General features: G+C 39.9%; 2 protein-coding genes across 7 annotated transcripts in view; both read right to left on the reverse strand.

Moving 5' to 3' along the window:
• LOC138007893 (cGMP-dependent protein kinase 1-like) overlaps window positions 1–13,051 on the reverse strand; it is a 57,462-nt gene extending 44,411 nt beyond the window's left edge. Inside the window, exons 1-2 of one of the 6 annotated variants that reach the window (XM_068855010.1) lie at window positions 12,283–13,051; window positions 11,415–11,541 (exon numbers count right to left, since the gene is read on the reverse strand). The gene's annotated coding sequence lies outside the window, so the exon portion shown is untranslated. Of the gene's footprint in view, window positions 1–8,514; window positions 8,678–11,414 lie in introns of those variants that run through there. The other 5 variants (XM_068855009.1, XM_068855011.1, XM_068855008.1 and 2 more) reach the window with 5 other exon arrangements.
• A 4,481-nt stretch (window positions 13,052–17,532) lies between these two features.
• On the reverse strand, window positions 17,533–26,898 carry LOC138006079 (phosphonoacetaldehyde hydrolase-like). Its single transcript, XM_068852244.1, has 3 exons — window positions 26,583–26,898; window positions 22,950–23,617; window positions 17,533–19,220 (listed from the first exon to the last, which is right to left on the reverse strand). The coding sequence occupies exons 1-3, from the start codon at window positions 26,740–26,742 to the stop codon at window positions 19,032–19,034; spliced, it is 1,017 nt and encodes a 338-aa protein (XP_068708345.1). The 5' UTR covers window positions 26,743–26,898; the 3' UTR covers window positions 17,533–19,031.
• Between the last annotated feature and the right edge of the window lie 602 nt (window positions 26,899–27,500).

The raw sequence follows: 27,500 nt of genomic DNA on the forward strand, positions 1-27,500 counted from the left end.
TTTTAACGCTTGTTACTGCAGCTTAACCCCTTTAGGTTATTGATCGAAGGCTAGATCAATGGCCTCTTTAAGTCTTATTTAATTTTTGCTATTTAGTCTAAATTTGAACCCAACTTGATCTGTAGTTTTGAGGTATTTTTAAAATAGAGAACGGGGAATCTTTAAATATTTTCCGTTCCCCTGTTGTAAAGACAGTCGTCGTTTTTTGGGCTTACTACTTCACGCAGGGCAGCTTAAAGTTTCGGTCCTGAATGATAACCTTGGCCTCGAACTCGACCTTTAATATTGGAATAAGATGAAAAGATAAAAAGCTTTTTTCTGTCTTGAGATCGATGTTTTAAGCCTGTCTTAGCCCGCTTCTCAATATTCCTCTTCAGTGCCCTAAGGAAACGGTTAATGCGCAGGATACTTCAGGTCACGCGACCGCAGTTTACAAATCCTATCTGTATGACTTCATCAGCAGACTGACATCATGTCGCTGTCTTTTCGATCGTCTTTAAAAAGATCATTGTTAAAACTGAGGTCGTAGACCTCAGCAATTTCGGAAAGACTAAAATTAATCAGCATTCAAACCTCAAAACACTAAGGGCGCTTTGCATTTGACGGAACTGACCGGCCAGACCGGGTAAACACACTTCGAGGATAATAAATTATCCTCTAGAAGAATGCGAGGGATTATCATGCAAGTGCTTCTTCAAATTGTTGCATTTTCTTTTCAAAATGACTGGTCTGGCCGGCCACTTCTGACGAAACAGGGGCACTCAACGAGAATATAGTTCAAAACCACTTAAACATAGCATTGTTAAACGTATTTTGGTATTTAAACGGTAGATATAGGTATATTTTTATCCCCTATTTTTTTTTTATCTGTTCGGATTTCCTAGCTGAAAGTCTAGTGATCCGAAAATTAAAGGGATCAAAATTTACCTTTTCGATAATTTCAGCCAGAAAAAAGACTCCCGAAGATTCTAGGTGACCTTTTTAGGGTAAAAATCCGTTAAAAATGGGCAATTATAGCATTTTTTAGATGTTCGAAAATCCTAGGAGAGGCAGACAAGCAAGAAATTTTAGAACAAATTTTCCGAAAATTCTAGATCTCAAATCGCCTTCCGAACTGATATTTTCCGAAAATTGACGTTGGGTGCCCCTGACGAAAGGAAAGCGCCCTAAGAAACATAATGCCGACGGAAATCGTACGACAACGCCAATTACATGCTCGGACTGTAACAGTTGTGAGCGATCAGCTGTTGTCGTTCTTTGCGGTTGATTTAATAAGCGCCTTCATCGTGTATCATTCGTTGCGCTTTTAAGGGGATTTCATTACAACGCTTATCAGTTGAAACAGGCGGTCGTTTTAACATTCTGCTGTAAAGAGTTTTTCATTTGAATTTATTCTAATAATTGGAAAACGCATGAATAAACGTGGCACGATAATATGCTATGGACTGACACAAAAAACCTGTAGAGTTTGAAGACGAAAAGGGTTCTTTTGGTTTAAAATAAAAAGATACATGACAAATCGTGTATCAGATATAAATCAAACTGAATGAACTTGCACCCAAGTTTCTAAACGTGCTCCAGCACTCGGCAGTTACGTCCCCTTTGGCTTATGGCTTTGTTTGCTTACGTGGACCAAGAGAAAATGAGGGGACAGAGAGGGAGGCTCAAGGCGTTGGCCGGGATATGTTATGTCCACGAAAGTTATTTTTAGACGAGCGGAAGTCTTTGTTCTAGCGGAAGTCTGTCTTCTGAGACGTCCGCATACAGTCTTGCCTCGCTCTCAGGTTCTTAGTGAAAAGAGAAAATGATGGCGCACGTGGAAGGCTGATGAATATATATTTTCTTTCAAACATCGGACCGAGGTTGGCCTGCATGCGGACGTCTCGGAAGACTTCCGCTCGTCTAAAAATAACTTTCGTGGACATGACATATCCCAAGGGCTGGACCGGGAGCCTCCTTCTCTGTCCCCTCATTTTCTCTTGCGTGGACTCATAAACCATAAAACTTTTTGAGACATCACTGCCAAGCCGGTCACATTTTGCTGGACAATTCAGGCCTGACCACAACACCTGGGAACTCCGTGGCCTACTCTTTTCGAACAGTGTGTGTTATCTTTAATGCTCCACAGTCGAGTGAGACTTTAAGCCCGTGCGTTATGTCATCTTTCTGCCGCGTTCTATGGCCCTTGGGCATTGCACTCCGCCCCTGCATGGGACTGCCTCAAATACAAAACTTTAAGCCTCCGGCTACACGTTGTAACATTGTTAGAAGAACACCTCCCAAAATTGCTATATGAATGCTTCTAATGCCCCGGCTACACGTTCAAGCATTGTTATAAAACATTTGTTGGATCAACAATGTTAGAGCGTCTAGCACAGGGACGGCGGAGCGTATTTTGTAAGTGAGGGGGGGGGGGGGGGGAGGGTGGCTAACAAGCAAGCTCCGGAGACGCTAACTTGTTCTGAGGGAATTCTCCGCCAAAACATTTTGAAATCTTGAAGCTCGGAAATGCTACTTTCAGCATTCTCGACGATATATCAAAAACATAAACGTGGATCAACCGTAAAATGACAGATGTTTTACTTCTTATTTTATTTTTTGCTTTAAATTGGGGGGAGGGGGGAGGGGGCTAAAGCCCCCCTGCCTTCCCGGCTCCGCCGTCCCTGTAGCATGCATGTTTGATGACATTCATTCAACATTTTTTGTTGGAAGAATGTTTTGATTTCGATCAAACATTTTGTCTAACATGCAACAAATGTTCAAGCATGTAGCCGCCCTTTCAACAAAGTTGTATTGCAAAGACCAACAAATACGCCATCAGAACGATTGTGCGACTAAAGTGACGTGTTATATGCGTATCCATTAGTGTTAGAAGCTTTCTTATAACAATGTTGGATACGCATATGACATTGTTGGAAACACCTTACTTTAGTCGTTTCAACACAACTGCTATATTGTTGAAAGGGCGGCTACACACTTCAACATTTGTTGTATGTTGGAAAAAATGTTTGCTCGAAATCAAAACATTCTTCCAACAACAATTGTTGGAAACTCGTCATCAAACAAGCATGCTACACGTTCTAACATTGTTGATCCAACAAATGTTTTATAACAATGTTTGAACGTGTAGCCGGGGCTTTATAAGAACGCTTCTAACATTGTTGGATACCCATATAACATTGTTGGAAACACGTCACTTTAGTCACAATTTCAACCTCCGCCATTTTAGATTGCTCATAGTTCTCGGATTGGAGCCCTTATCTCTGATTGGTCTTCGCAATAGAACGAGTTTCAATCGAGTGTCGTAAAACAAAAACCAAAGTAATTGCTTTGGCCAATCAAAAAAGAGGGAGATAATCCGGTAAACCAATCGAAACTCGAAGTAATTACACGTAGCCGACAGAAAGCGCGGAAAAATGTGCACGCGCGAGCCACGATTGGTTTTGGTTTCACTTCTGATTGGTTGAGAAAGTGGCGCGAGAACTTTGAACCAATCACTGAGTGAAGTAATGCAAAACCAAAGTAATTCGCCGCGAAGCGGCGAGGTAAATATCCACCACTAGCCACCGACTCTTAGGTAAATAGTTGTTTTAGTATAGAATAAAACAGTGAGATAATATAACATAAAAAGATGATTTTAACTCATTTACTCCTGCAAAGATTACGCGAACTGCTCGGAGGTGAATAGTAAAGGATATCCAGAGTTTCAGTAGCCAATCAGTGCGCGTGTTCAACGCTATCCACTGTTTTAGTATATACTACTATTAATTTGTATATACTACACAAGTGAATAGTGCTCTCCGCGCGCGCAGATTGGCTAACTCGGAGGTGATTATCCAAGTACTATTCACCTCCGAGTTTCCTCCGAGTAGTGTGGTATATACTATAACAATTATTCACCTCAGTGTTGGTGAACGTGGTGGATATTTACCTCCACTTCGGTGAATGATTGTTAATAATAGTAATAATAATAATAACAATAATAATAATAATAATATCCGTCCTCAGATCAACCAGAGGTAAGATGCCAGACATAGGGCTTTAGTGGAACCCTAAGAAGTGCTCAGTCGTGCATGTTAAGAGGGGTGTAAAAGTGGAACATGTGGAAGGAGTTAAGTTTGATGAGTCATCAGTCATACAGTGTTTGAAAGAAGGCAAGCAGTACAAATTTCTTGGAGTACTGGAAACATCGAAACAAGAAGATCAACTGGCTTTTAAGGTTGCCTCAGAGGAGTATTTGAATAGACTCTCTGTTATATGGTCCAGCCTACTTTCAGATTACCATCGAGTGGTTGCTTCAAACCAGTATGCCCTGCCCGTTCTGAGCTATTTGATGTGGACCCAGCACCTGCCAGTCACTGACCTTCAACAAATCGATCGAGAAGCACGCAAGATCGTGGTCAGCAATGGTGGTAAACATCCTCTGGGCTCAACCACATTGTGCTACCTATCGCGGGATCAGGGCGGGCGAGGCCTGAGATCGGTGGAGGACGAGTATAAGGCCATCAAGATCAAGGCGCACTTAAACTGTTCAAGAACACTGACCCGACAATGGAGCTTGTTCGGAAGTTCGAAGAACGTTCAGGTGTGCTTGGCCATAACGCTCACTCGTTAAGGAGGCGACAAAGTTTAGTAGAGAGCTTGGATTAGAGCTATCTCTTACATACCCCACCCCAATGTGCTGCACGGAGGAAGGCGAAGTAGTGAAAGAGTCAAAGATCAAGCAAAAGCTAAGAAGCGCACAGCAGAAGAAATTGAAAGATCAGGTATCAGGCCAGGCTTGGCAGGGAAAGTTGATAGCTTTTCGATGGGAGGAAGAACAAGAAAGCTCTGTTACAGGGGATGTCCGACAATCCCATAGCTTTAGTTGGTTGTGGCAATGGAGGACATGCCCGACATATGTTATCGCTGGCGTGTTTGAGCTGTACGAACAGTTACTTCCCACCCGAGTGTACCAGAGTAAGAAGACAATAATGGGGTCAGACCAGATTATTGTGCCGTTTATGTGGCAAGGCAGCTGAGACGGTGGCACACGTATTAGCTGGTTGCTCTGCGCTTGTCCAGTCCAAATATCTGCAACGACATAATGCGGTGTTGAAAGTAATTTTTTTTGAGATGCAGCACAGCCTAGACCTAATGGACAGTGTACCGCCATGGTATTCACTGAGCGAGCCTAAACCTGTCTATCAAAATGACCGAGCGCAAGCCTTCTGGGATGTCCCTGTTTATGCGGATCATGTGACGGCGAGAGCTAACAGAATTGACGCCCGAATAGTGGATAGCACAGCAAAATCTGTCATCTTGCTGGAGGTGAGCTGTCCTTGGATGAACAACAGGGAGATCAAGAGCTGCGAGAAGACGGAAAAGTATGCCCCATTGCGGCTGGAATTGAAGAGGCAGTTTCCTGGATATCAAGTGAAACAGTTTAACATCGTAATGGACGTGTTAGGAGGACATAGTGAGGAACTGGAGAGCACCATCCGAAGTCTTGTAGGAGTTAAAAGGGGTAAAGAAGTATTGTTGAAAATGCAGAAGGTCGTTATGTCTGAAAGTCTGAACATTGCGAGATTTTTAAAAGTGTTAACATAAGTAGATACTAACCCCCGTCAGAGACAACAGAACAATTATTAGGATCAAAATAATTTTTTTTTTTTTTGCAAGTAGAATCGTCTTAGAAGCTTTAATGTTATTGTTTTAATAGGTCTGAAGATATTCATTTTACATTTCTACCTTTTAAAGAATCGAAGCTAACCTTTGTAATTCGTTTATATATAGATAGATGTATGTAGATACGAACTTTTTAGGCATATTCAGGTTATTTTTACAGCCTTTAGGTTACGCAATAGCGCCCTATTGAGCTATGTGCTAAGCTAGCATACGAACGTTTATACTGCTAAATAATAATAATAATAATAATAATAATAATAATAATAATAATAATGATAATGATAATAATAATAATAATAATAATAATAATAATAATAATAATAATATGAGAGCACTTGTAGTTCAATAATAGTTCAAGGCGTTTGACAGTACTTGGCAGACAATGAAAATAAAGATGGACGAAAAGTAAGAGGTGAATATTAACATACAAGAAAAACAAGCTATGTTTTATGAGGATAAAAAGCTCATACACGTGACGTTTTATCGATGTTTTGATAGGCTGTTAGGCTCATCAATATTATTAGTGAGTTTTTGAAGACCCGATACAATACAGCAGCAAGGTGCAATAATCAAGTCTGGAAGATATTAGAGCATGAGTGTTGATCTCCAAGCAATCCATCAAAATATATAATATTTCTGATGTTCCTGATATAAAAATAAGACAATTCGTGGCATAGGAATTACTATGTTCCTCAAACGTGTCCTATAACGCACGGCTCAGCTCAGTTGCCAACAGGGGCGGAACTGTTCGATAATCCAATGATGGCAGAAGACGAAAGTGTGGATAGATAAACAGCAGCCCTGTTTTATCCTGATTGAGTTTTAACTTGTTAAGAAACATCAATTGGATTATGTCTTGAATATATCTTTCGATATGAAACTTTGAAAGAAATATATAACTGCTGAAGATCGTAAAAAAAAGGAGTAAAACGACACGTCATGTCATCTTGCAGGTTGAGAACCGGATGATAAGTTATTCTTAATGAGTCGCTTAAGTCCTCTTCATTGACGCTCAGGACAAAATGGGAAGAGCGGTTTATTTAAGGAACGGTTTTCCAAAGCACTGGTTGCATTTTATGGCAAAGGCTAAACAGCAGGCTATTTTATCATCAAATTTAACAAGTAGCAGACACATAGAAAATATGAATGGGAAAGAATGCAAAAACGAAGAAAAAAGGATTCAAAAAGGAAAACTCCGGCTTGCCAAACCTAACCTCACAATTACGTGGGGAAATTCTAAAATTATCACCGTCACCAATCAGCGGCACAATTAACGCAGTTGTTTGGAGGCTTGGAACATCAATGCCGTCCACGCGGCGTCCACGCTCCTTGGAACTGTGATAATGGCGATATATTTGCATCTTTTTAATAGAAAAGGACGCTAATTACTGTCAATTAGCGCATCCTTTCCCTTTTTAGGAAATTGGTAACATATAAAAGGACTCATGCTATAACACTAAATCACCCCTGATAAAGACACGAGAAGAAATTTCGAAACTATTTGGGTCTTTGAATTGTAACTTTCTATGCTTCACTCAAATTTCTTCACACAGGGTGGCTTCAAACTATGTCAAAACGAGAAAAAAAGAACAGGCCCCGTGCACAGATGCTGATAATGATCCAAAAAGTATTTCTCAGCAAATTAAATATCATCTCACTTATCAGAAAGTCATCGAAAAAACGCATAACGATCGTTCTCTGAGACGTACTCATATGGGGCATTTGACTTATTCTCGCCTTGTTATCATGGTATGCGTTGCTTCGACGTTAGGGTCTGAAATATTCCAGTTTTATAAAAGCCTATGCAATTTGAAACGCAAAATCTCAACTAATTCCTCAAACCTTCACTGAATATTTCCGCCATTGATTAATATCCTCTTCTCTCCGTTCTCTTCCGAGATAAGACAAACGCTTGGGCACGTACGAGCCGATTACCGCCGGAAAAACGTAAACCCCGAAGCAGAGCTGCCTAAATTCCGGAAATTGAAAGATCGTCTTTCAGTCACCCAGAAAACAAAATTTTGAGCCAATAACATCAAAGATTGAGATTTCATGACACAAAAAAAAACTCAAGAATTCATTCATGACTTTTCCCTTCTTTTTTTACGGAATTAAGCAACTAAAAATGTTTGTTTTCAATAACTACAAAAGAATTCAGATTCTACTGTTTTTAGAGGTTTCATAAGAGAGGATACATTGACAAGAATAGGAATTTTTGGACTTGCTACCCGTTTCAGTTAAAACATATGTCGGATTAAGAGATTTCAAACAAGCCAGCTCTATCACGGCTTATTAAGTTACGCATCGTATTATAGATGTTAATCTATAAATAATGGTCGCCGCATTCTTATTATTAAAACAGATCGGACGATTTGAATTAGTTCTGACCACTTAAAATGTTAAGCCTTGACATTTAATATATGTACTCTTTTGTGTACATCCGCGAAAACTATTCTTTTGCAATCTTCTGATATGCGAAGGAATGATAATCCCTCTCTGAAGCTATCTTCGGGATTTCTCTCGAAGAAAAGCTGCATGACCCATTTTGGTGCCAAAAATCCATCGACTACACTCATAATAAAATGATAAGAGTAAGAGACAGAAGAGAACAAACTATTTGTCCCACAACCTGATGAAAGTGATTCATTCAGTTGACATTATAGACAAACTGAAAGACCGGACCTGCTTCATTTAACGGTCTTGAGCGGCGGTTTCCAACGGAAACTAAAAATTTGCCGTACTGATTTAATACTGCAGGAGTTCGTGGTATCCTGGTCTGATGGTTAGTAGGATCGACTAAAGCGCAGCTTGCGTCTTTATACAAGCACATAAAAAAAAACCACTCACCTCCAGTCACACTGATATCAACCTTTTCCGCCTTATATAAACAGCATTGAATCGAGGAGCACGCTTTACAACGAATACGAGACAGTTCTCGTCTTATTTAAACCAGCGAGCTCTTAAAGCCAATGGATTTTTAAAATACAAAGCTATAAACTGGAGTAGGCTGTTTCATTGCAAATAGTGGCCCTCTTCAGAATGACCGAACTTTGACACGATGTTAATCCAGTTATCGATCGATTTATCTTATCTCGTCTTATTCTTCAAGCCAATACGACAGCACATAAACAGACGCGTACTCAAAGAAAGTAATGTCCTTTTAAAATGCATTGTATTGTCTCAACTGACATCACACATTGTTATCTATTTTCAAAATCCAGTCCATGTCAAACTCTGTAAAAAACGCGGATCATGCGATGCCATGCCAATGTCCATTAGAGTTGAATACCTTCATATTAAGTTCGCCGACGTGAGTGCCTAGTTACCAGGTTCAACTACCATGGACAATGAACTATGCAGATCGCAATACTTATACAGTGCAAGTAACTCCTAGACTTGTAGAGCAAATTGTTTTTATTGTCGGAATCCCCATGAATCAACTCCACGTGGTCAGCGATGATTGAGCCCTAAAGCGCATCTGATTTTCAGAGAATTGTTAAAATTCCAAACGATAGGTTTTTTCAGACAAATAGAAGTACTGATAAACAAAGTCAAATTTACCCAATTTTTTTTACGGAAATCGAACACAACATCCTCACCGCAGAGATACTGAACTGAAAATGAAAATAGAATGACTTGAACAATTTTGTTTGCAAGGGTCAACTAGCTAAAGCAAAGGTAAGTAAGTTTATACATGTATAACCACTTACTCCCTGAAGAAAGTAAAGCCCGCGTTCCGCTGACGAAATATTGGAAAATATTACTAACCTCAGCCACACAGACAGCCTTGCTCTATTATTCGAGTTTTAAAACGAGGAGAAACTTTCTGGAATGAGAAAGCACATCGCTGGACCCTCCAACATGACAGAGCTTTTGGTCAATTTTATTTCTGGATCCACGCCTAAAACTAATCATCGTCCGGTACCGGAGCTCTAAATAAACTTTTCTATCTCTTTGTATCACCAAGAATGTCGAATGTTTTAGTGCGGTCTCAACCCTCAAGTACAAGTTAGAACGCCGTCTCGTAACAGCTCTCAAGTCTTTTGTTGTCAAGTTCATACCTAAAGCAATGCCCGGACAATGAATTCGTAGCTCAGTGTATGAGCATAAAAAAATACCGGGGGTATTAAATTGGACAGAGAAAGCCATATGTCAAGCCAATTTTCAAAGACGCTCCTCGAGAACCCAATCTTCGCCAAACTTTTGGTCGTCATTTTAAATTTTGAATCAGAAGAAAAGAGTTAGGAGAAATGGAAAGGACCTTTAAGGAACTTTATTAAGTGTCAAGTGTATTTAGCGTTGGAATACTAATTTGCAGTAAACGCAGAAAAATTGGAAATTTTAAAACCTACTACAAAATGCTGGATAAAAACTCAGTTCCACAATACCACAATGATGTTAGAAGTATAATGACGACAAACACCTAACGCGAGATAGAGTTATGATTTCGCCCGACAATAGTTTTGCTCACATGCGACTGATGACGATGATGACGAGAAGGGTATGAACTGAAAAGTGAAAAACTGGAAAACTATATTTAAACACGTGACATTGATGAGCCTAAAAAAGGACTCGTTACAAAGATGTACGTGCAGCTCGGATGCAGCTCGGATGCAGAAAAATTCATGCCGAATCAATCTTCTTACATCTTTATTATGGTCAAATTGTTGCTTTTGAAGATACCCAAGGTTAGCGCTTACCATTGGTTAACAGGTTGTCATGGGCAGCAGGCACTGGGTGTCCTGTGGTATTTCGTTGGTTAAAATTCATTGGGCCGTTTCTTAGTGACTGTTAAAGCCTCTAGAAGCCAATTATCAAGAATTTTCCCTTTTGACTGTTAAATTTCTGCGGTGGATACGTGGCCTTTGTGGGCAGCCTGTAAAGTTGTGCCGCGTGATGTTAATCTCTTTACATGTAAAACAGCTGGCAGAAGTTTGTTTTTGCCGGAGGCCAGTTCTGCTTGAGTAATCCTACTAATCACAAGTGAAGAAACTTCAACCTACTTCCTGTTTTTGTTGCAATTATCACACGATAATAATTATCTATCTCATTTTAGAGAAGTTTGCTTCTAGATTTCAAAAGATAAATATAAATAATACTTTGAATTTTAAGGACCAAAAGTCGTTTAATATTGATATGATATTGGATTCTCGTTCACTTTTCTTCTAAGCAAATAAAATTTGATAGAATTTGCATCAGATAGCCCGAATATACGTCGGCGAATGTTCTACATCTTGGTTGGTATATTACACTTAATGTCAATGGGCGACCGATATGGGAAAAATATTTTGAAATCCCCTTTAATCGAAATGAATAGTTCAAGTGGGAGTTTGTTTTGTCCGAGCATTTTCTCCCAATTTTTGGCGCGAAATTACCAGCTTTGTTATCGTTTGTTTGTTCATTTCTGAGGAAGGCACTTGAACGGAACTCGCAAACTGACGACCATGAATTTGACGTTATTTGGAAGCTACGTCATAAACTTTAACAAAATACACAATTATGAGAAGTACAACAAAGAAAAGTTCACTATGATTAAACAGAACTGAAACAAAGTAAATCATGGGATCATCTGTGTATAAATTACTCTCAACGACACCGATGGATTAAAAGGAATATAGAACGTGCTAGAACGGGGTTAGTCTAGGTTTTGTCTGGATACGTCGTTCTGGCTAACCTCCGTAGAAGTAATTTAACGTATCTATTACAGTCATTACATTGACAAGTGCGAAGATATTTCGGATTTATACCTACGAAGATATTATGTCACTGTCCTCTGCCTTGGTTTTCTACTGGCGTCTCCTTGCTTGAAAATCAACAGAACGGCCTTTTCGCCTTGGAAAGAGGAAAATCACTCCGCCCGACGGAAAAATAATGCTAAGAATAATAATGAAATAATGCTGTGAGTCAGCATAAACAATAGGAGAGTTGTTGTGATATTTTACATCCTCTCAACGCACTCAACTGACGCAGGCTAAATCTAATGGTTAATAAGCTGGAAACCTTAATATTTTCAAGTACAGCGGGCCAAGGTAAGCGAATCTAAAAGATCGGGATCGTGTCGTAAATTCTTAGCAGGAGATCTGGACGGCGAATCAAGTATTGATGGATTTATGAAAAGAACAAAGATGACAGGAGTAAAGGATTGTTCGCATAGTAGAAGTGTACAATAGAGCGAGCTGTTGATCAGACACAGTTTGTGGTTTGTTGAATATACAACTATCAGTTTGATAACGCATTGCCAAGAAAACGATGAAAACAGTGGCCTAAATAAGCAGTGATCTATAAACAGCTCACCTGAACTGTTTAACAAAGTTCGCGGTGCATTGGAGTGTAACGGCTCCCTGATCAGTCTAAGCGTTCTCCATCGTAGAAACAGCTAGACAAGGATTGTGACAGGCACCGCTGTCTTAAAATTTCATTTGCATTAGGTGGTGTTATCAAGCCTTAAGAATTTGAAATAATTTGCATGAAAGATTATACTTCAATTAAGGACGGCTGCGAGGCGTAATTACTTAAAAACATGGCTCTTAGTGGAATTACGATTATGGCTAGAATGAGTTGATCATGACCTGGCATTAGTAGTATTAATTAATCACTTGACTTAGGGTAGCTTACCTTAACTGTGATTCATCTTTCGAAGGAGGTGGTTGTTCCAATTCAGACTCAATACTTTCTTGAAATGTGCAGAATGGTTTCACTCTTCAACTCTTCTCTGGTATGTTAATTACAAAACGGCCATGCGTGCCTTTGAAGACTTTTAAGCGGTCCACCTTGCTTTATTGTATTTAGGCCAGTCATACATGGATAATATAATGACACATTTCGCTCGGCGTTTGATTACAAGTGGATTGCTCGCTCCACTGATAGCTTGTTTGTACAATCTGCGTAGTAATTATAAAAAGTTTCATTTCTCCTAAAGCAGAAAAGATCCTAGTGTTTATTTGTCAGTGGGAACTGGCCCACCGTACGAAAACTGTTTTGACTATATGACTTTTTCAAAAACCGGAACTGTAGTGCTTGTTACATACAGAGTTGATTGAACAGTGACCACTCCATCGCCTTTTGAATTGTAAATCATTATCTGTATTAATAGCTTTATAAAATACAATCTTGTTACGCCGTTTGAATATTCATCATATTTTCTGAACTTCAAAATTGATTGTTTTTAAGCCCTTGTCAGGGCATAAACCACACTTTTTTCGTCGTAACCACGGAAATGAAACCAATTTGCATAAATTTCCTAGAGATGGTGTAAAATGCATGGAATTAGGACTGTTTTAAACGTGAAAACTTGATTTGCTAAGCCCATGAAGTCCCTAATATGCATGTTAACAATGGAATGTGTAACAAAGCGAGCCGTACATGTTTAATTCATCGAATTACAACTCACTTTTGTTGAAATACAGTTACCGCCATTTCATCCCGTGATTGACATTTCAGGCAAATAAATTGCTTGTGACCAGTGCCTCTCCTTCTTCAATGTCGCGAACCCCGCTTGTCAATTACTAATGTGATCATCACTAACCGAAACAACAACGACAACAACAACAACAAACAAAAACTTGAAGCGTTTGTTCAATGGGAACCCAACTTGTTTTGACATGTTAAATTAATTAATAATCAAAAATATTGAAGGGCCGCAGCCAGGATGGAACATAGTTAAAATTTAAAAAACGATCTCTGGCTAAAATGATTAAGAAACTACGAGCTTTCGACTGCCCGAACTGCAGTCTTCGACGGGTAAAATGAATGATAAGAAATCGATGAGAAAATTTAAATAAAAACGTACATTGCAAAATGATGAGAATGTAGAAAATTTATGAATATTTGTTAAAAAGAATGTTGTATTGTCCATGTAAAGGGCACGAATTGTTATCTGCGTTGGGTGTCACTGTGGTATGCCACGCTTCTAATGTTTTTCTCGTTCTAAAAGTGCCTTTGTCAATAACTGACGCATTCTCGAAATCAATGGTGTGGTTATTGGACCAAGCGTGATTGGCAATTCTAGAACCTTTGGCCGCAGTTTTGGTGTTCCTTAAATGTTCTTTTTTTCGCGTATTGAAAGCTCTGCCGTTTTCCCCAATATAACACCACGAACAATAAATTTTAACTAATTAATAATCCCCCAAAAAATCCAGGGTACTCGGAATGAGCGGCAAAAGCCACGAAGGATTCAGCTCCGCTTCCGAAAAGAAATCAGCGGAAAAACCTCGCAAGCCTCGCCGGCCATTTGTTAAAGGAACGCCACTACAGAAACTGTGACTTTATGTCAGAGTGCTTTATGATGCTTTTCCACCCTTTGGCTCGGTGCTATAGAAGTGCCAACTCTCTCTTTGGCTTAATTAACTTTAAATACTACACGTAGGTAGTGAAAACCCAATTACAAGAGGGGAATGCTTGTTTGCATTTCAGTTTTGCCTCGTTAGCACAATACTATCGTTTTCAGTCAGTCAGCCGAGAATAAAGTACTGAATATTGGAAGTGCATTGCATAATGAGCTGTCGATCTCTGAAAATTTGAACCAGGTATACCTTTATATATATCTTTGAAGATTTGAAATTTTACAAAGAATAGATGGGATCCGAGCGCCTTTGCCACCCCGCAAGAATTTATCAGTTTTTGATGGCTAATAACTATCATAACTCTCTCTTTATCGGAGCCAAAGGGCTTAATATTGTTGATTTAACTAGCTAGGTTTAACTAGTTCAAGTTGTAAATCGAATGGTGCCTTCTGTGAGCAAACTGGTTTGTCAGCAAATTAGCATTCCCTTTCGGAAAACCATTATTTTGCAATGAGAGAAATAACAAAATTGAGTGTCACCATAAAAAAAGGAACACTAAATACTTTTCGCGTGTACAACATTGGCGGTTACAATCAACGAGAAGCTTGAAACCATCAGGTTAAGATAGTACAATACAATAATACAATAACTTTATTTAAGGGGGGGAGGGGAGAGGGAGACGTAACAACCTTTTTCAGTTTTCTAAGTTACGATATCATTAACCTTGCTCTGCACCGGCTCCTAACAGCCTCTGATAGAAAGCAGTCAAAGCATTTGAATAAGTCAAACTCAAGTACATTTTCTGTCAACACATGACTGGGAGGTGTTATGCGCAAGCGCAACTGTGTGACAGGTTTTATTTGCAAGCCGAGTACGTCATCGTGCTTTTTGCAATTTAATGGTCTGGGTGTCAATTTGGTTATTTCTCAATACAGGCTTTCTTTCAAGGTAACTAAGCAACTCTAAGACAAAACGGTTGATATATGCTACCGCTTTAATTGGAGGAAGTCGGTCACTGAATATTCTGCGCTATTAGCCGAAGTGTTTAAGCCGGTAAATATTCAAAAGAAAGGTCTGGAGGGAGTGTAGAAACGGCGAGGGAGAGACGCGAAAAAATTTCTCGCCTCAAACGCGCGCGAAAATGGAAGATAACGACTGTTTTGCAGTCTAGTGGTGTAAAAACCGAAGCACAATCATGTACAAGTACAGTTTCTTTCCCCAGTCCACGTGACTACCCTTTGCTTCGGAGGGCCCGTATTGAACTGCAATGAATCAAAAACAAAATGTTATTTACTGATTTCTCGGGTTTCTTGTATCTTATGAGAAAGCTGGACACTAAAAATACTGCCTGAAGTTTCATCATGTATTTCAGTCCATAGCATTACACTCTAATCCGTGATATCCTATGTACAACGTTAACAATTTCCTAGCTTCATCTACATCTGTCCAGTCATGGGAAACAGTAGTAACTTGAACCACGATGCCCGAGAAAATTATCTCTGAATTCTCAGTTTAAATAGTATGTCAGCTGAGACTAGAATCTTGAAGGTGAAAATTCTTAGAGCTTTCGTTAAATATCCAAAACTTTTAAGGTGATTTGCATGAGGCAGTGAAAACACAGAAACGTCGCTGGTGTGCTTGTCTTTCACTTGGTGCAGCGTGTGCGGTTTCTTGTTCCTTTGTCCTCACCCAAGGATATTCCGTTGCTACACCGGCATTACCCTGAATGCACGTCATGCTTTCCGGCCTTTTTCTGATCACTATCATCTACGTTATTGCTGCGAACTGGCTTCCCTCGCTCGCAGCAACACCATTCTGGACGGTTACCTGTGTTGGTTTTGGCCGAGTAGGACTGCGCACGTATATATAGCGCTTTCCAGCGTCGATTTTATTCCTTTTCTGAATACGTAGTACATCGATCAACGGCTATGGACCTATCACCTTGCGTAAATCGTGATCGTCCACTTAAATCGTCCACATTCTTCCACATGCTATGCTTTGTTGGATTTGTCACATGCTTTAGGATTTTAATAGGATTCGAGAATATGCGACAATGTGACAATGTGCTTTTACGAATTTCAAACGCTACGTTAATCGTTAATGGAAGTATTCATCAAAGTGACCGTCGTTTTAGCGACATATCTGGAGGAAGACAACGTGCTTTTACGAGTCTTCCAGCTGTGCTATTTGCTAACTCGTGCGATGTTTCGCAATGGACGGCCCACACAGTTGACCAGTTATTGACAGAAGGAGTTGATAATGTAAATTGACCACCGTACAGAGATTCTAAAAGCTGACGTGTCGAGCGTTAGCTCTTCGTCAGAGCGAATCGAGGTTGAAGAAACTCACCAAGGAGCTACGCCAGGACCACCAATAGCTCCTATTCCACGATAAAAACTGCACACAACCCATGGTTCCTCGATTCGCTCTGACGAAGGGCTAACGCTCGAAACGTCAGCTTTTAGAATCTCTGTACGGTGGTCAATTTCCCTTGATAGAACCAAATTTTTGTATTCTACTTCCCCACCGACGCAGCACCACAGTTTCTTTAGAAACTACCCCCTTCTTTCATTTAAGGAAAGCGCCCTGGGGACGAGGTTGAATCTGACCTTGAACTGATTGTTGGATCGAAAAATCTCTAAACATCTCAACAAAGCAGAGCAACAATTTTGGCGGACATTGAAGGTTGCGTTCTAGTTGCGTTTCAAAAGACGTTTGTTACGTTGTAATTTATAATAAAATAATATCGTTGTTATGTCTTCTGTCTGCTATTATATTGTCCTGTTCTGAAACTTGCAGAAACAATTGTCTCTCACTTCTCGTAGCATTTCAATATTGATAAAAACGGCTAATAATAATAATAATAATAATAATAATAATAATAATAATAATAATAATAATAATTTAGCGAGAATGCACGGTCTTGACAATGACAGTTCCAACATTATAGCGGGACAGTTGTCACCAGGACCATCTCCACCAACCTCGTTCCCAGGGTCTCTTTGTCGATGAGGACAATGGAGACCCTGGGAACGAGGTCGCATCTCCAATAGGCCACTTCCGAGTTCACGTCTGCCTCCTCTTCCAAGCGAGTCTAAGTGCGAAGTTTTTCTTATAAAAATTAGTTTTCATTCATATGTAAAGTAGAACTAATTACCATCACAAAAAGTTTGCACCTAGACTCGCTTTGAAGAGGTTCTCCTTTAGTCACCGTCGAAAAAAAAAAATGTAATCCAACGTTTTGAATTTCTTTTAATCGCCCAATTTCGAGGCGTCTTGGACAGGAGGGGTATTATTCCCTGGGAAACGAAATTTTTCCCCTTAACGAGTGCATCCAAAAGCCTGAACTTTCTTGTTTCAAAGCTAAACTCCTTTGGGGGCATGGCTAGACATGCATGATCGTTTCGCAGCGAGTCATGCTCAGAGATTTCACTCCTTTGATTTACTTTTTTTATGGCTTCATGAGCCACTCCCAGTTTTGGGCGAAGACGGCTGAAGAAAGAGTAAATGCAAGGAGACTACTGTAGCTCGACTTTGGACTCGCGTTTCCGAGCTTAAAATAAACCCTTAAACCTCGACCCTGTTATTTTTCCTTCCACAATTGGAAACTAGTTTAGTAACTTTTTCGCGTCTCCTTTTGGCACAGTTGTCAATCCAGGACTATTTAAAACATACACAAACAGAGCCAAAACCAACCAGAATTAAAAGCAGTTACGACTTCTTAAAGAGCTCGTACAAGTCGCCATTATAGGCCACTTTCAAAAATACAATAATACTCTTTGTTTTCCCTCCAAAATTTTGAATAAGAATGGACCATTTCCGAGTTGCTGTTAGTCTCGGTTTCGAAGTGAGTCTTTGTGCTCAACTATTGTAAGGGAAATGAGTTTGATTTGTATAGGAATACGCAACTCATTTACATTTGAATGGTTGTGCACCAGGACTCATTTTGAAACTGAGACATGCAGCAACTCGGAAATGGGCTATTGTTTTTATTTTCTTTGAGATCATTGTATGTCCCAAAGAAACTGGAAACAATGCTTATGCAAACTTTTGGAGGGAAAACAAAGAGAATTATGGTATTTTTAAAGTGGCGTATTGGTTTTTCTTCTCATGGACTGAAATCAAGGCGCGATATTCTTAGCCAATCAAAAGCGTAGAAATCGTCATCGCGAGCCCATTTGATCAATTTCTATGCCAGTGATTGGCTAAAAAATTCGTGGTAGTTTTTCAGTCCATGAGTAGCAAAACCAATGAAACAAATAGCGATCTGTATACGCGCTATAAAAATTCCTAAGTGCATGCTTTTAATTCTGATTGCATGGTTTATTACTTCTATCTGAATACGTAGTCATTGGTTAATGTAATAGCTTTGGTCCTGGAATGAAATAATTCTAATTACAATAATACAATAATTACAATAATTACAATAAAATCGACTCGGTAAAAATCGGCCATGGAAGTAATTGTTTAAAGTCTTCTTCTGGTCTTCGTTCTTTTACTTAACAGGATGCAAAAATACGAAAATGATTGAGCAGTGAAACAATCAAAACAGAAAATGGTTTTCAAACAGTTAATATTGATAATTTTAATAGGAAGTGGGCTCTTGTGCATGCCTTTGTAAATTAAAATCGTTTGTCAGTTTATTAGTGTGTCATACCGCTTTGTAGGTCTTTTTGTTTTTATACAACTTTGTAATTTATGGTTTGGAAAAAGTTGAACTGTTTGAATCACAATCATCAATTATTTCATAAATACCTATAGGATACCATATATCAAAATAAAGACATGCTCGTCATCTGCATGTACTCTGAAAATTTCAAAAAATTTCGACCTACTCTTGATCACACACAATTTATAAAATATCGCCGGGTCAAAAGGATCCTTATTCCTTTCTAAATTAGTCTCGTTCAAATAAAACCGACCGCAAAAGTTTCTGAAAGTGAAAGTATGTAAAATACTATTTTCGCTGTAGCCAGCTGTGTGAGCTTCGACTGAAATCAGAATTCCTCAAAACTTCAGCTTTCAGACTTCTTCACCCCTAATCACAAGTCAACAATACAGTATTTAAAAGAAAGGAAACCTCTAAGGCTTCTCTCCCCTTGCCAAACGACGGTTGATGTCCTCTATGACAGGTGGCAGCTCAGTGATGCTGTCAATGACGTAATGTGCTCCAGAATTTGCAAGAATATCGTATGAACGCGAAATCTTTCTCTCGTAGTCTTCTTTACCAAGACCAGCTATTTCTTCTTCATTTAAGCCAACATAATTTCCCTAAAATGATGAAAAACAAACTTGTCAGCCGAGCTTCAATAAACAGCAGCCTTAACCGTTAGATGCAACGAGGAAGGCGACATAACGATACCCAGTTCACACCAAATCTTAACCATGTTTTGAACATGTTTAGTTAAATACTTGCACGGTTTCAAATTGTTTTCTTTTGTAAATCATGTATACTAATTTTTGTCGACTACAAATTTAGCACTGAGCAAAGGATGTATTGAAACTCGCCTGAATCTCGTGTAAAGGCCAGTCCTACATTTTTCTGTGACTGATTTTCATATTGACAGACAGACAGACAGACAGTTTATTCACAATAAAAACGTAGCAGCCAGTAGGCTGAATTGCGTAACTATTTGCAAAGAATAAATTTACTATTATAACTATATAAGACTATTTACAAGTTGGAAAAGAATTACGATAAATGAATCTAACTAAAAGCTTAAAAATCTAAGACTAAAAGTATATACGTCGGTGCGAAATGTACTTAAAACTACGAATTAATGTATTTGCTCATAAAAGCAGCATAAACATGTCTTGTTGGTGTGAATGGGGTATTAGGTGGGAAAGCGGCGTAGCGTTTGAAGTAGGAATAGGAAACTTCGGAAAATACCATAATACTCTTTTGTTTCCTCTCAAATTTTGCATAAACATTGTTTTTGTTTTCTCTTGGGACCATTGTAAGTCCCAAGAGAAAGTGGTATTTTCCGAAGTGGCCAATTACGGACCTTTAGATTGGGGGACAAGGACGGCTACGAGTACAAGTTTCCGTACTGAGCATGCGCCTAAGGTTTGGAGGCCAACATTTTTCGAAGTGCGCGAGCGAGATCTTTCCTCGACCGCCAATTAGAGAGTCAAGAAATTGACAAGGCAGGCAACACCCGGCAGGGCTTTTCCGCAGGTGGCGGGTAACGGGTGGCGGCCTGACACGATTGGTAATTTGTCAGATAAATAAGTATTGCGGCTTTGAATTGCGGATATCTTGAGCCTGATGGTTTACAAGCTGCAGTTTTGTATAAATAAGGCATTGCGGCTTTGAATCACTGATATTTTAATAATGGTTGCTTGCAAGTTGCGGTTTTTTTTGAGAGCTTTAGCAAACACGACAGCGACGGCAACGGAAACGTCATTTCAAAATATATATAACTTTTTGTAACACCGGGCAACACCGAGCCGCCGGCCGGTGACCTCGTCTTGTTCAAGCTGGAACTGACGCCGAACCAGTGAAATTCTCACCTTAAAAACTCCGCCATCCGATCGATTAGGGATGTCCCCATACCTTCGCCGAGTTTGAGGTTAATCTTTCAAAGATTCCTCGAGAAACGCGATCCTGAAATCCATATTAAAGCTTTCTCAACATGATCGGTGCAAGACACCAGACCAAAGGAATTCAAAGCAGTTGAGTCTATTCAATCAGTGCAACGCGACGGTTGGGAACAAACTGATTAAAATAAATAAAAGACGAAATCACTGTCAATTTGTTAACCCATTTGCGGTGACTCTTCTGAGGGTGGGAGACTTTTTTGCCCTTTTAGCATAAACTCTGGCGCTGACAGCGGATGGTTCTAAAAATCCAAACAATGGATCCTCTGTATGATATAGAGTTTTTCATAAAAGTTTCAAAACGTTCTACGCTAACAGGATGTTGATGACTGACGTCATACTTAGACTCTTTCCTTTGGATTAAATGTTCCAAGCAGGATGGAGTTGTGCGATTATACGTTTTATAAATTAATTAAGTTGGCTATTTTGACCTTATAAGTGTCGAATAAAGAGTCCCACTTAGCTATTTTTCTTTCATCTACAGAGGGCATGTCGCGCGGGAGGTTATATATAACTCTAGTAGCCCTACAATGTATGGATTCCAACGCGTTAAATTCGTTCTTATTTGCGCAACACTCCCAAATTGATAGCGCATATGTAAAAGAGGGTAAAAAAAACTTTAAAATATAAAGCTAAAAGCGAATTTCTAGGTAAAAAGCGACTGCGTTTGATCAGATTTAGCTTGTTAACGAACCCTCTCTTGGGTACGCAGTACATGGTAGTATTATGGGCATACAGGAGTGTCGTTGCAGTGTTGACTGCTTTCGGTAGAGCGCTTGTGTATAAGACGAAGAGTGTGGGCCCAAGTACGGATCCCTGTGGTATGCCGTGTGCAACTTTGGTATTCTCAGAGGGTACGCCATTAATTACAGTGCAATGTTTCCCCTTCAGAAAGATAATCCGTCTTAGCCATGCCAGTAAGTTTCCCGTGATTCCGAAGTTGTGATCTAGCTTGTGAAGAAGGTTTGGAAGGCTATGAATACGGCGTCCACAACAAATTTGTTATCAGTTGCTCGTCACCAAGTTTCAGTCAGGCGGATGAGTAATAGCTCTGTCGATCTCCCTTAGGTAGGCCCATTGGTTGCCCGTGACGAGCACTTCGTTATCCGAGAAAACATGTTTCACAATTATGTGCGCTACACATGATTCTAAAATCTTGCATGGAGAGGAGGCGATAATTTCCTGTTTCCCGTAGGATCATATTTTTTGAATACAGGTGTCAGTCTGGCCACTTTCCAATTATTGTAGACTCTGCATTCGCGTATGCTTTGCATGAAAACGCTGCTAAGTGGGGTAACAGCAGTAGGGCTTGCGAGTTTCAATAATTTTGGTGATATACCATCCGGTCCGGTGGTTTTTTTGCACCGACCGTGTTGAGAAAGCTTTATTATGGATTTCAGGGTCGCCTTTCTCGGTGAATTTTCGAAAGGTAAAGTTTAAATTCGGCGAAGGTATGGGGACATCCCTAATCGATCGGATGCTGTATCTTTAAGGTGAGAATTTCACTGGTTCGGCGTCATTTCCAACTTGAACAAGACGAAGTCACCGGCCGGCGGCTCGGTGTTGCCTGCCTTGTCAATTTTCTTGACTCTATAACTGGCGGCCGAGAAAGGATATCGCAAAATGACGCCTAAAACAAACAAAAAAAAAAAACAGAACACAGGACTCAGTTGACACTTTTGTTTTGATCTTTCATTGAATTATTTGCTTTCAAACTTTATTGCCGAGCAAATCGCAACCACCGTAATGTATTTATCCTTCTAGAGATCGATAACCACACCGCCAACAGAGGGTGGTGCGCCTGTGGTGAAACTCTTGAGATCGGTGGTCGCTCAGCCATCCTGCAAATTTGAAGATTCGATTCGAGGATTCACTACCCTTCATTTGTGAATTGATTGATGCATAGAGTGCGTTTATCTAGTCATAGGCGAAACCGTTATAAGTGTGCAGCAGGCGAGCAGTTGGTTTCTCCTACGCTTCCCGAAAGATCAACCACTGCGAACAACCGTTTGATTTTCCATCACACCCCACGTGATGTATTTGACATCACTTCGTCTTATTTCGCGGGAAATCAAATCGCCCAAACGCAGAAGGTACGTAGCTGAACGCACGCGCAAGCGCCAAAACAAGTTTACTAACTCGTTTTACCGGTTCAAATTTAATTTATTCGACCTTGGCGCTGGACGGCGGCTCACTCAAAGAAACCAACGGTTGCTCGCAGTGGTTTCTCTCTCGGGAAGCGTAGGAGAAACCAACTGCTCGTAGGGTAGTCATCTCGCCTACGTGCAACCAGCCTCGAATTTGCGCCCACCCTAAAGGCAAAAAAGTCATTAAGCACCCAGCCTCGACCATTCATTGGTGTTTATAATTACAATAAGTGTAAATCTTATGCATTCTTACTGTTTTAGCAAGACCAACACTCCAGCAGCCTGCTGATGTTCCTTCCCACACACCATCGGCAGTGTCATCCACCTTCACGATTGCCTCTATTGGATTTACATCTAACTTGATTGCATTCATCCATACCATGTAGGGGTATGGACGTGCCTGTGGTACCTCGTCTGCAGCAACATAAACATCAGGGACGTAGCCTTGATCAGCAGCAGCCTTTTTAAGCACATCCAGCATGGGTGTTGTGAAGCCAGTTGTAGAACCAATCTTCAACCCCATCTGATGACGTAAATTGTTTACCGTTTCAACTGCACCAGTGATCATTTTCGAGTAGTGCAAAATGCAATCGATTTGAAATGGAACAAAGTTGTTATACATCCTTTCCACATCTTCCTCATTGGGATAGCGTCCAAATTTTTCAAACCATCTCCGTCTCACAGATTCCATCTGTGTGATCTTGAAGATGTGAACTCTTTTGTGTGATCCCATTGGTTCGCGTGCTTCTTCTATAGTGACTGGTACACCCTCTGTTTTGAACACTTCCATGAAAGCAACAGCTGGTGAATACACTCCACAGTCCACAACAGTACCTGCCCAGTCCAAGACTACACCCTTCACCTTTCCCTTGTAATGACGAACCATTCTGTACTCTGAACGGGGATTATTCAGTGTGGAGCCTGTCATTAACAGCAAAAAAAAAAAAAATCAATAACTTATTGGATTCAGAATTCTTTCAAAAAAGAAAGTACAGAACAGGAACATGATTGAAACCAAGGATAACTTTGCTCCATAACAAAGAAAACCTCTACCTCCTAAATGATGGTAACTTGTACATTCCAGATAAGAATGTGGTTGTTATAATTCATTTAAATCTAATTCTTTTCAAAAGTGCAAGAAATCAAAGTTCTTTTGACATGATTGAAAAAAAAGAATGTGTAATCTCGACTCTTGAAATGAGTACAAATGGTATGATTTCAAGTTGATCAATGAAGTTTGATCATAGGATTTAGAATTCCCAACCAGAATAGATTAGACAAGTTTTTAACCATTTTCAAAGAGAGGGCGAGAGTATAGAAATGATAATGTGTCTACCTCCTAAATGATGTGTATTTCTAATAATTATAAATTTGGAGGACCCCTCCCTTTTAGTAATACCCTAAAATTTGAGACACCCTCCAACCTACCTCACGGCCACAAACCAATAAATGATGCACAAGTCAGAAAAACAAGTGAAACAAATCAAAGAAAAAACAGAAAACCCCCTCTAAAGAGCATAATGATCTGCTAAGCAATGCAGAAAAAAGGCAAGGCAAACAAAGCCTTTAGAAAGCCAGCTATCTCACTGATACATGGCACAACCTAACAGGCGCTCCAGAACAATCAGAAATGCTGTTTCCAGTTTTTCTGAAACCAAAGAATCAGTTTCCCAGGCAAGGTTTAAGTTCACTCAAATTCTTATTAATATAAAAAAAATTATACCAATAAAAAATAAAACAAACCCCTCATATATTGGCATCAAAGTACTGGACATGGAATGGGAAATCACCGGACGAAAATGTCTGGCCTCCGGCCTCAAAAGAAAACCCTGGCCCCCTGCTGCAGAGAAAATCAGCTCCAAGAAACTAAACATATATCATCAAGACGAACTATTTTCTTGGAAGAAAAAATATCACACAGAAGTATGAAAAACCATTGCTAAAGGAAATTTTTACTGGAAGTGACTAAAAGAGGTGTCCATTCAAATATGTACTCAAGAGAGCAAAATTATGACAAAGGAAAAGGAAACTGGTCAGACCATGTACAAGCCGGGAGTACTGTAAGGCCTGTCAACCCAGCGGGTCTAAAACACAGGTCACATTCCACAGGTCACTCGTTGCAGGTCATTGTTTTACCTTTTTGACAGTTAAACCCAAAACCCTCAATTTAGCTAACCCTAGGGCTAAAAACCAACCTTAGGCCTAGGGTCAGCCAAGTTAAGGGTTTTGGTTACTTTCCAAAAGGTAAAACAATGACCTTGAATTAGTGACCTGTGGAATGTGACCTGTGTTTTAGACCCGCCGCTGTCAACCCCATTTTACACACTTGAATATTACATTTAGTTCAATTATGTTCACATTGGCTGATGACAATTTTTGTTTTCCATTATTTCAGGTACCCCCCTTGAGAGAGTTTATATGTTTCAAACACCCCTCTTTTTACCTCTATTTTTTTGGGGGACCCCCCAATTTCTCATCAGTCCCCCTCCCCCAACAAGGTTTTGTGAATGTTCCCTTACATTTTCTCACTTAATAAGGGAATTAAATTAAGGGACATTATATAATAATTATTAAAAATTATTTTAGTTTCATAGTCTGAAAACATATCACATGGTTTCAATTATTGACAATTGAGTTTTCTGAATTTAAAAAAAAAATTGAAAGACGTTGTTTTTCCTCAACTTTTGGGATAAGACTTAGAATCATGTAACTGTTTTTTCTTTCTCCTAAATCAATTTCACTGGAAAAAGTATAATAGAAAGGTCTCAATGGGTATGCTTGGAAGCTCTGAAGAGAGACAAAATGTCTGAGATAGCCAAAGTCAACTCTACATGCTTTCCCTGGTTGCCAGTTGCCATATTGGTGCCCCCCAGTAGAAATATAGTGTACACATTTTAACTGAAACTGAACTTGTGACATAAAAATCAATAATTCTCCTCTCACTTCAACTGAAAACCCAACCCAGCGTGCAAGTAATATCGACCATGATCAATTCACATAATATGAAATAATTTTTTACATTCTTTTTTTACAAAAAAGACACCTACACAGCTATATACAGTCTACATTTGATGGCGTTTTGCCCAAACTCTTTAGGTGAGACCAAAATGAGACGATATGTAAAGTACAAAAGTAAAGTGGTGCCTTTATATAGCGCCTTTATCACAAACATCTCAAAGGCGCTTTACAATGATGAATTTACCCCCATCGGACTGGAAGCATATACAGGCGCAAATGGCAGCCGCTTCTAAGCAGTCCATGCATGCTGGTACTCATTTTACAGACCTCGGAAGGATGGAAAGCTGAATGAACTTTAGCGGGAAAGAAGGTCGCCAAATATTCCACTCTCGGCAGAACTGGGAATGGAACCCGGGACCTTAGGGTTGGAAGGCAGAGATCTTACCACTGCGCCAACCCCTCCGCTCCCCACCCCTAACATAAGTTAGTCTACTCCCCCCCCCCCCCCCAGGAAAATGCGCTATTTTCCCATCATTGATTGTGGGGGTAAGGATGGTGTCAATTTAACGTTGGGTTACTGCGTTACATCGTACTGGAAAAACTGGTTGAGCAAGCCTGTGAGATGGGTATCTCGAAAACGCACACCTCATGACCTTACTGATACAGTGTAGTACTCAGAATGCCTCCATTTCAGCACTTGCACCTTTCTATCATATCAACTGGTCTGACACATGTCATGCTCGGAAAGAGCGAAGAAGGCCTCTGGTGGTTCTTTTAATTGTCCTCCGCCATTTTAGTCCGGTTTTTGAAAGCTACCCGGCCTCTGGTGTCCACATGAAGACTTCGGCATTTAACTCTTTTTGTCCGAAGAAAGTTTGCCTAAAACTAATGGAGCTCGCCTTAGTTTACGCAAAAAATATTTACTTACCGCTAACCAGGTTTAAATCGTACCCAGCATTTGTGGTTGATGTAGGTGTTGGTGCTTTTGCGTGACTGTGCGATTTCCTTGCTAAGACGATCGTTGAACAAAGTGATGGACGAAGTAAGCGGGATGCTGAGAAGCCAACATTTCGCATCGTAGACAACATTTTCCCCTCCTGTGAAGGTTGAAGATATTCTTTTACGGTTAGATTAAGAGTTTCACGAAATCCACTACACCTCAATAAAGGGAAAACCTTAAAAACAAGGTAAAAGCTGCAAGTCTCGTTTCATATCATGTGATGAAACATAAACAATGATCACGTGACTTAGGTGATAGCGTGACGCTTTTCCCGTTGACAGGGCAACAGACGGGACCTGCTGTACTAGAGAACTAGCCAACAAATATTTAAACAATTGGTGAGGAAATGAGCAAAACTGGCTAAAGTTTATTTTTTTTGTCCAGTGGCACGGCCTGACTTCTTCAGGGAGTAAAATGATGAACCGCGAAATGATGAATTATAAATGATGTCAGCCATGCAGGAAGCCTTGCTTTTCATAAACCTTTCCCTGGAAATGGGCGTCTCTTGACGAATGAAAACAAAGCCAATTAAATTGCCTTCGTTGGGTCGCATTGAACTCAATTTACGTCGTTCAGAGAATCATTAATTAATTAAGCCCATAGCTTAAATGCATTTCTTCGTAGAAAGCCAAAAATCGCCAAAAATCGATGCATATTTATGCATCTCACTCAGCGATTCCCTGATTCTCAAGACACCGACCCTGAACATGCAAAATGATTTGGAGATTTTTAATTAAAAGCCCTACTGTCTTAGTCTTCTGTAGGAAACCACACGGCATAGCTTCCACTGGTTTCAGGACACCTGTTGTATATTACAGGGCGTTTTCGAACACCTGTTGAAGTACT

This window comes from Montipora foliosa, chromosome 6 (genome assembly GCF_036669935.1).
Source record: "Montipora foliosa isolate CH-2021 chromosome 6, ASM3666993v2, whole genome shotgun sequence".
NCBI lineage: Eukaryota > Metazoa > Cnidaria > Anthozoa > Scleractinia > Acroporidae > Montipora > Montipora foliosa.

Bases quoted from the DNA above. Each gene is read 5' to 3' on its own strand.
- LOC138006079 (XM_068852244.1), bottom strand. From the start codon at position 26,742: ATGTTGTCTACGATGCGAAATGTTGGCTTCTCAGCATCCCGCTTACTT. The intron at 23,618-26,582 runs GTAAGTAAATAT...TGTTAATGACAG, and splicing joins CGATTTAAACCTGGTTAGCG to GCTCCACACTGAATAATCCC. The intron at 19,221-22,949 runs GTAAGAATGCAT...TCATCATTTTAG, and splicing joins GTGTTGGTCTTGCTAAAACA to GGAAATTATGTTGGCTTAAA.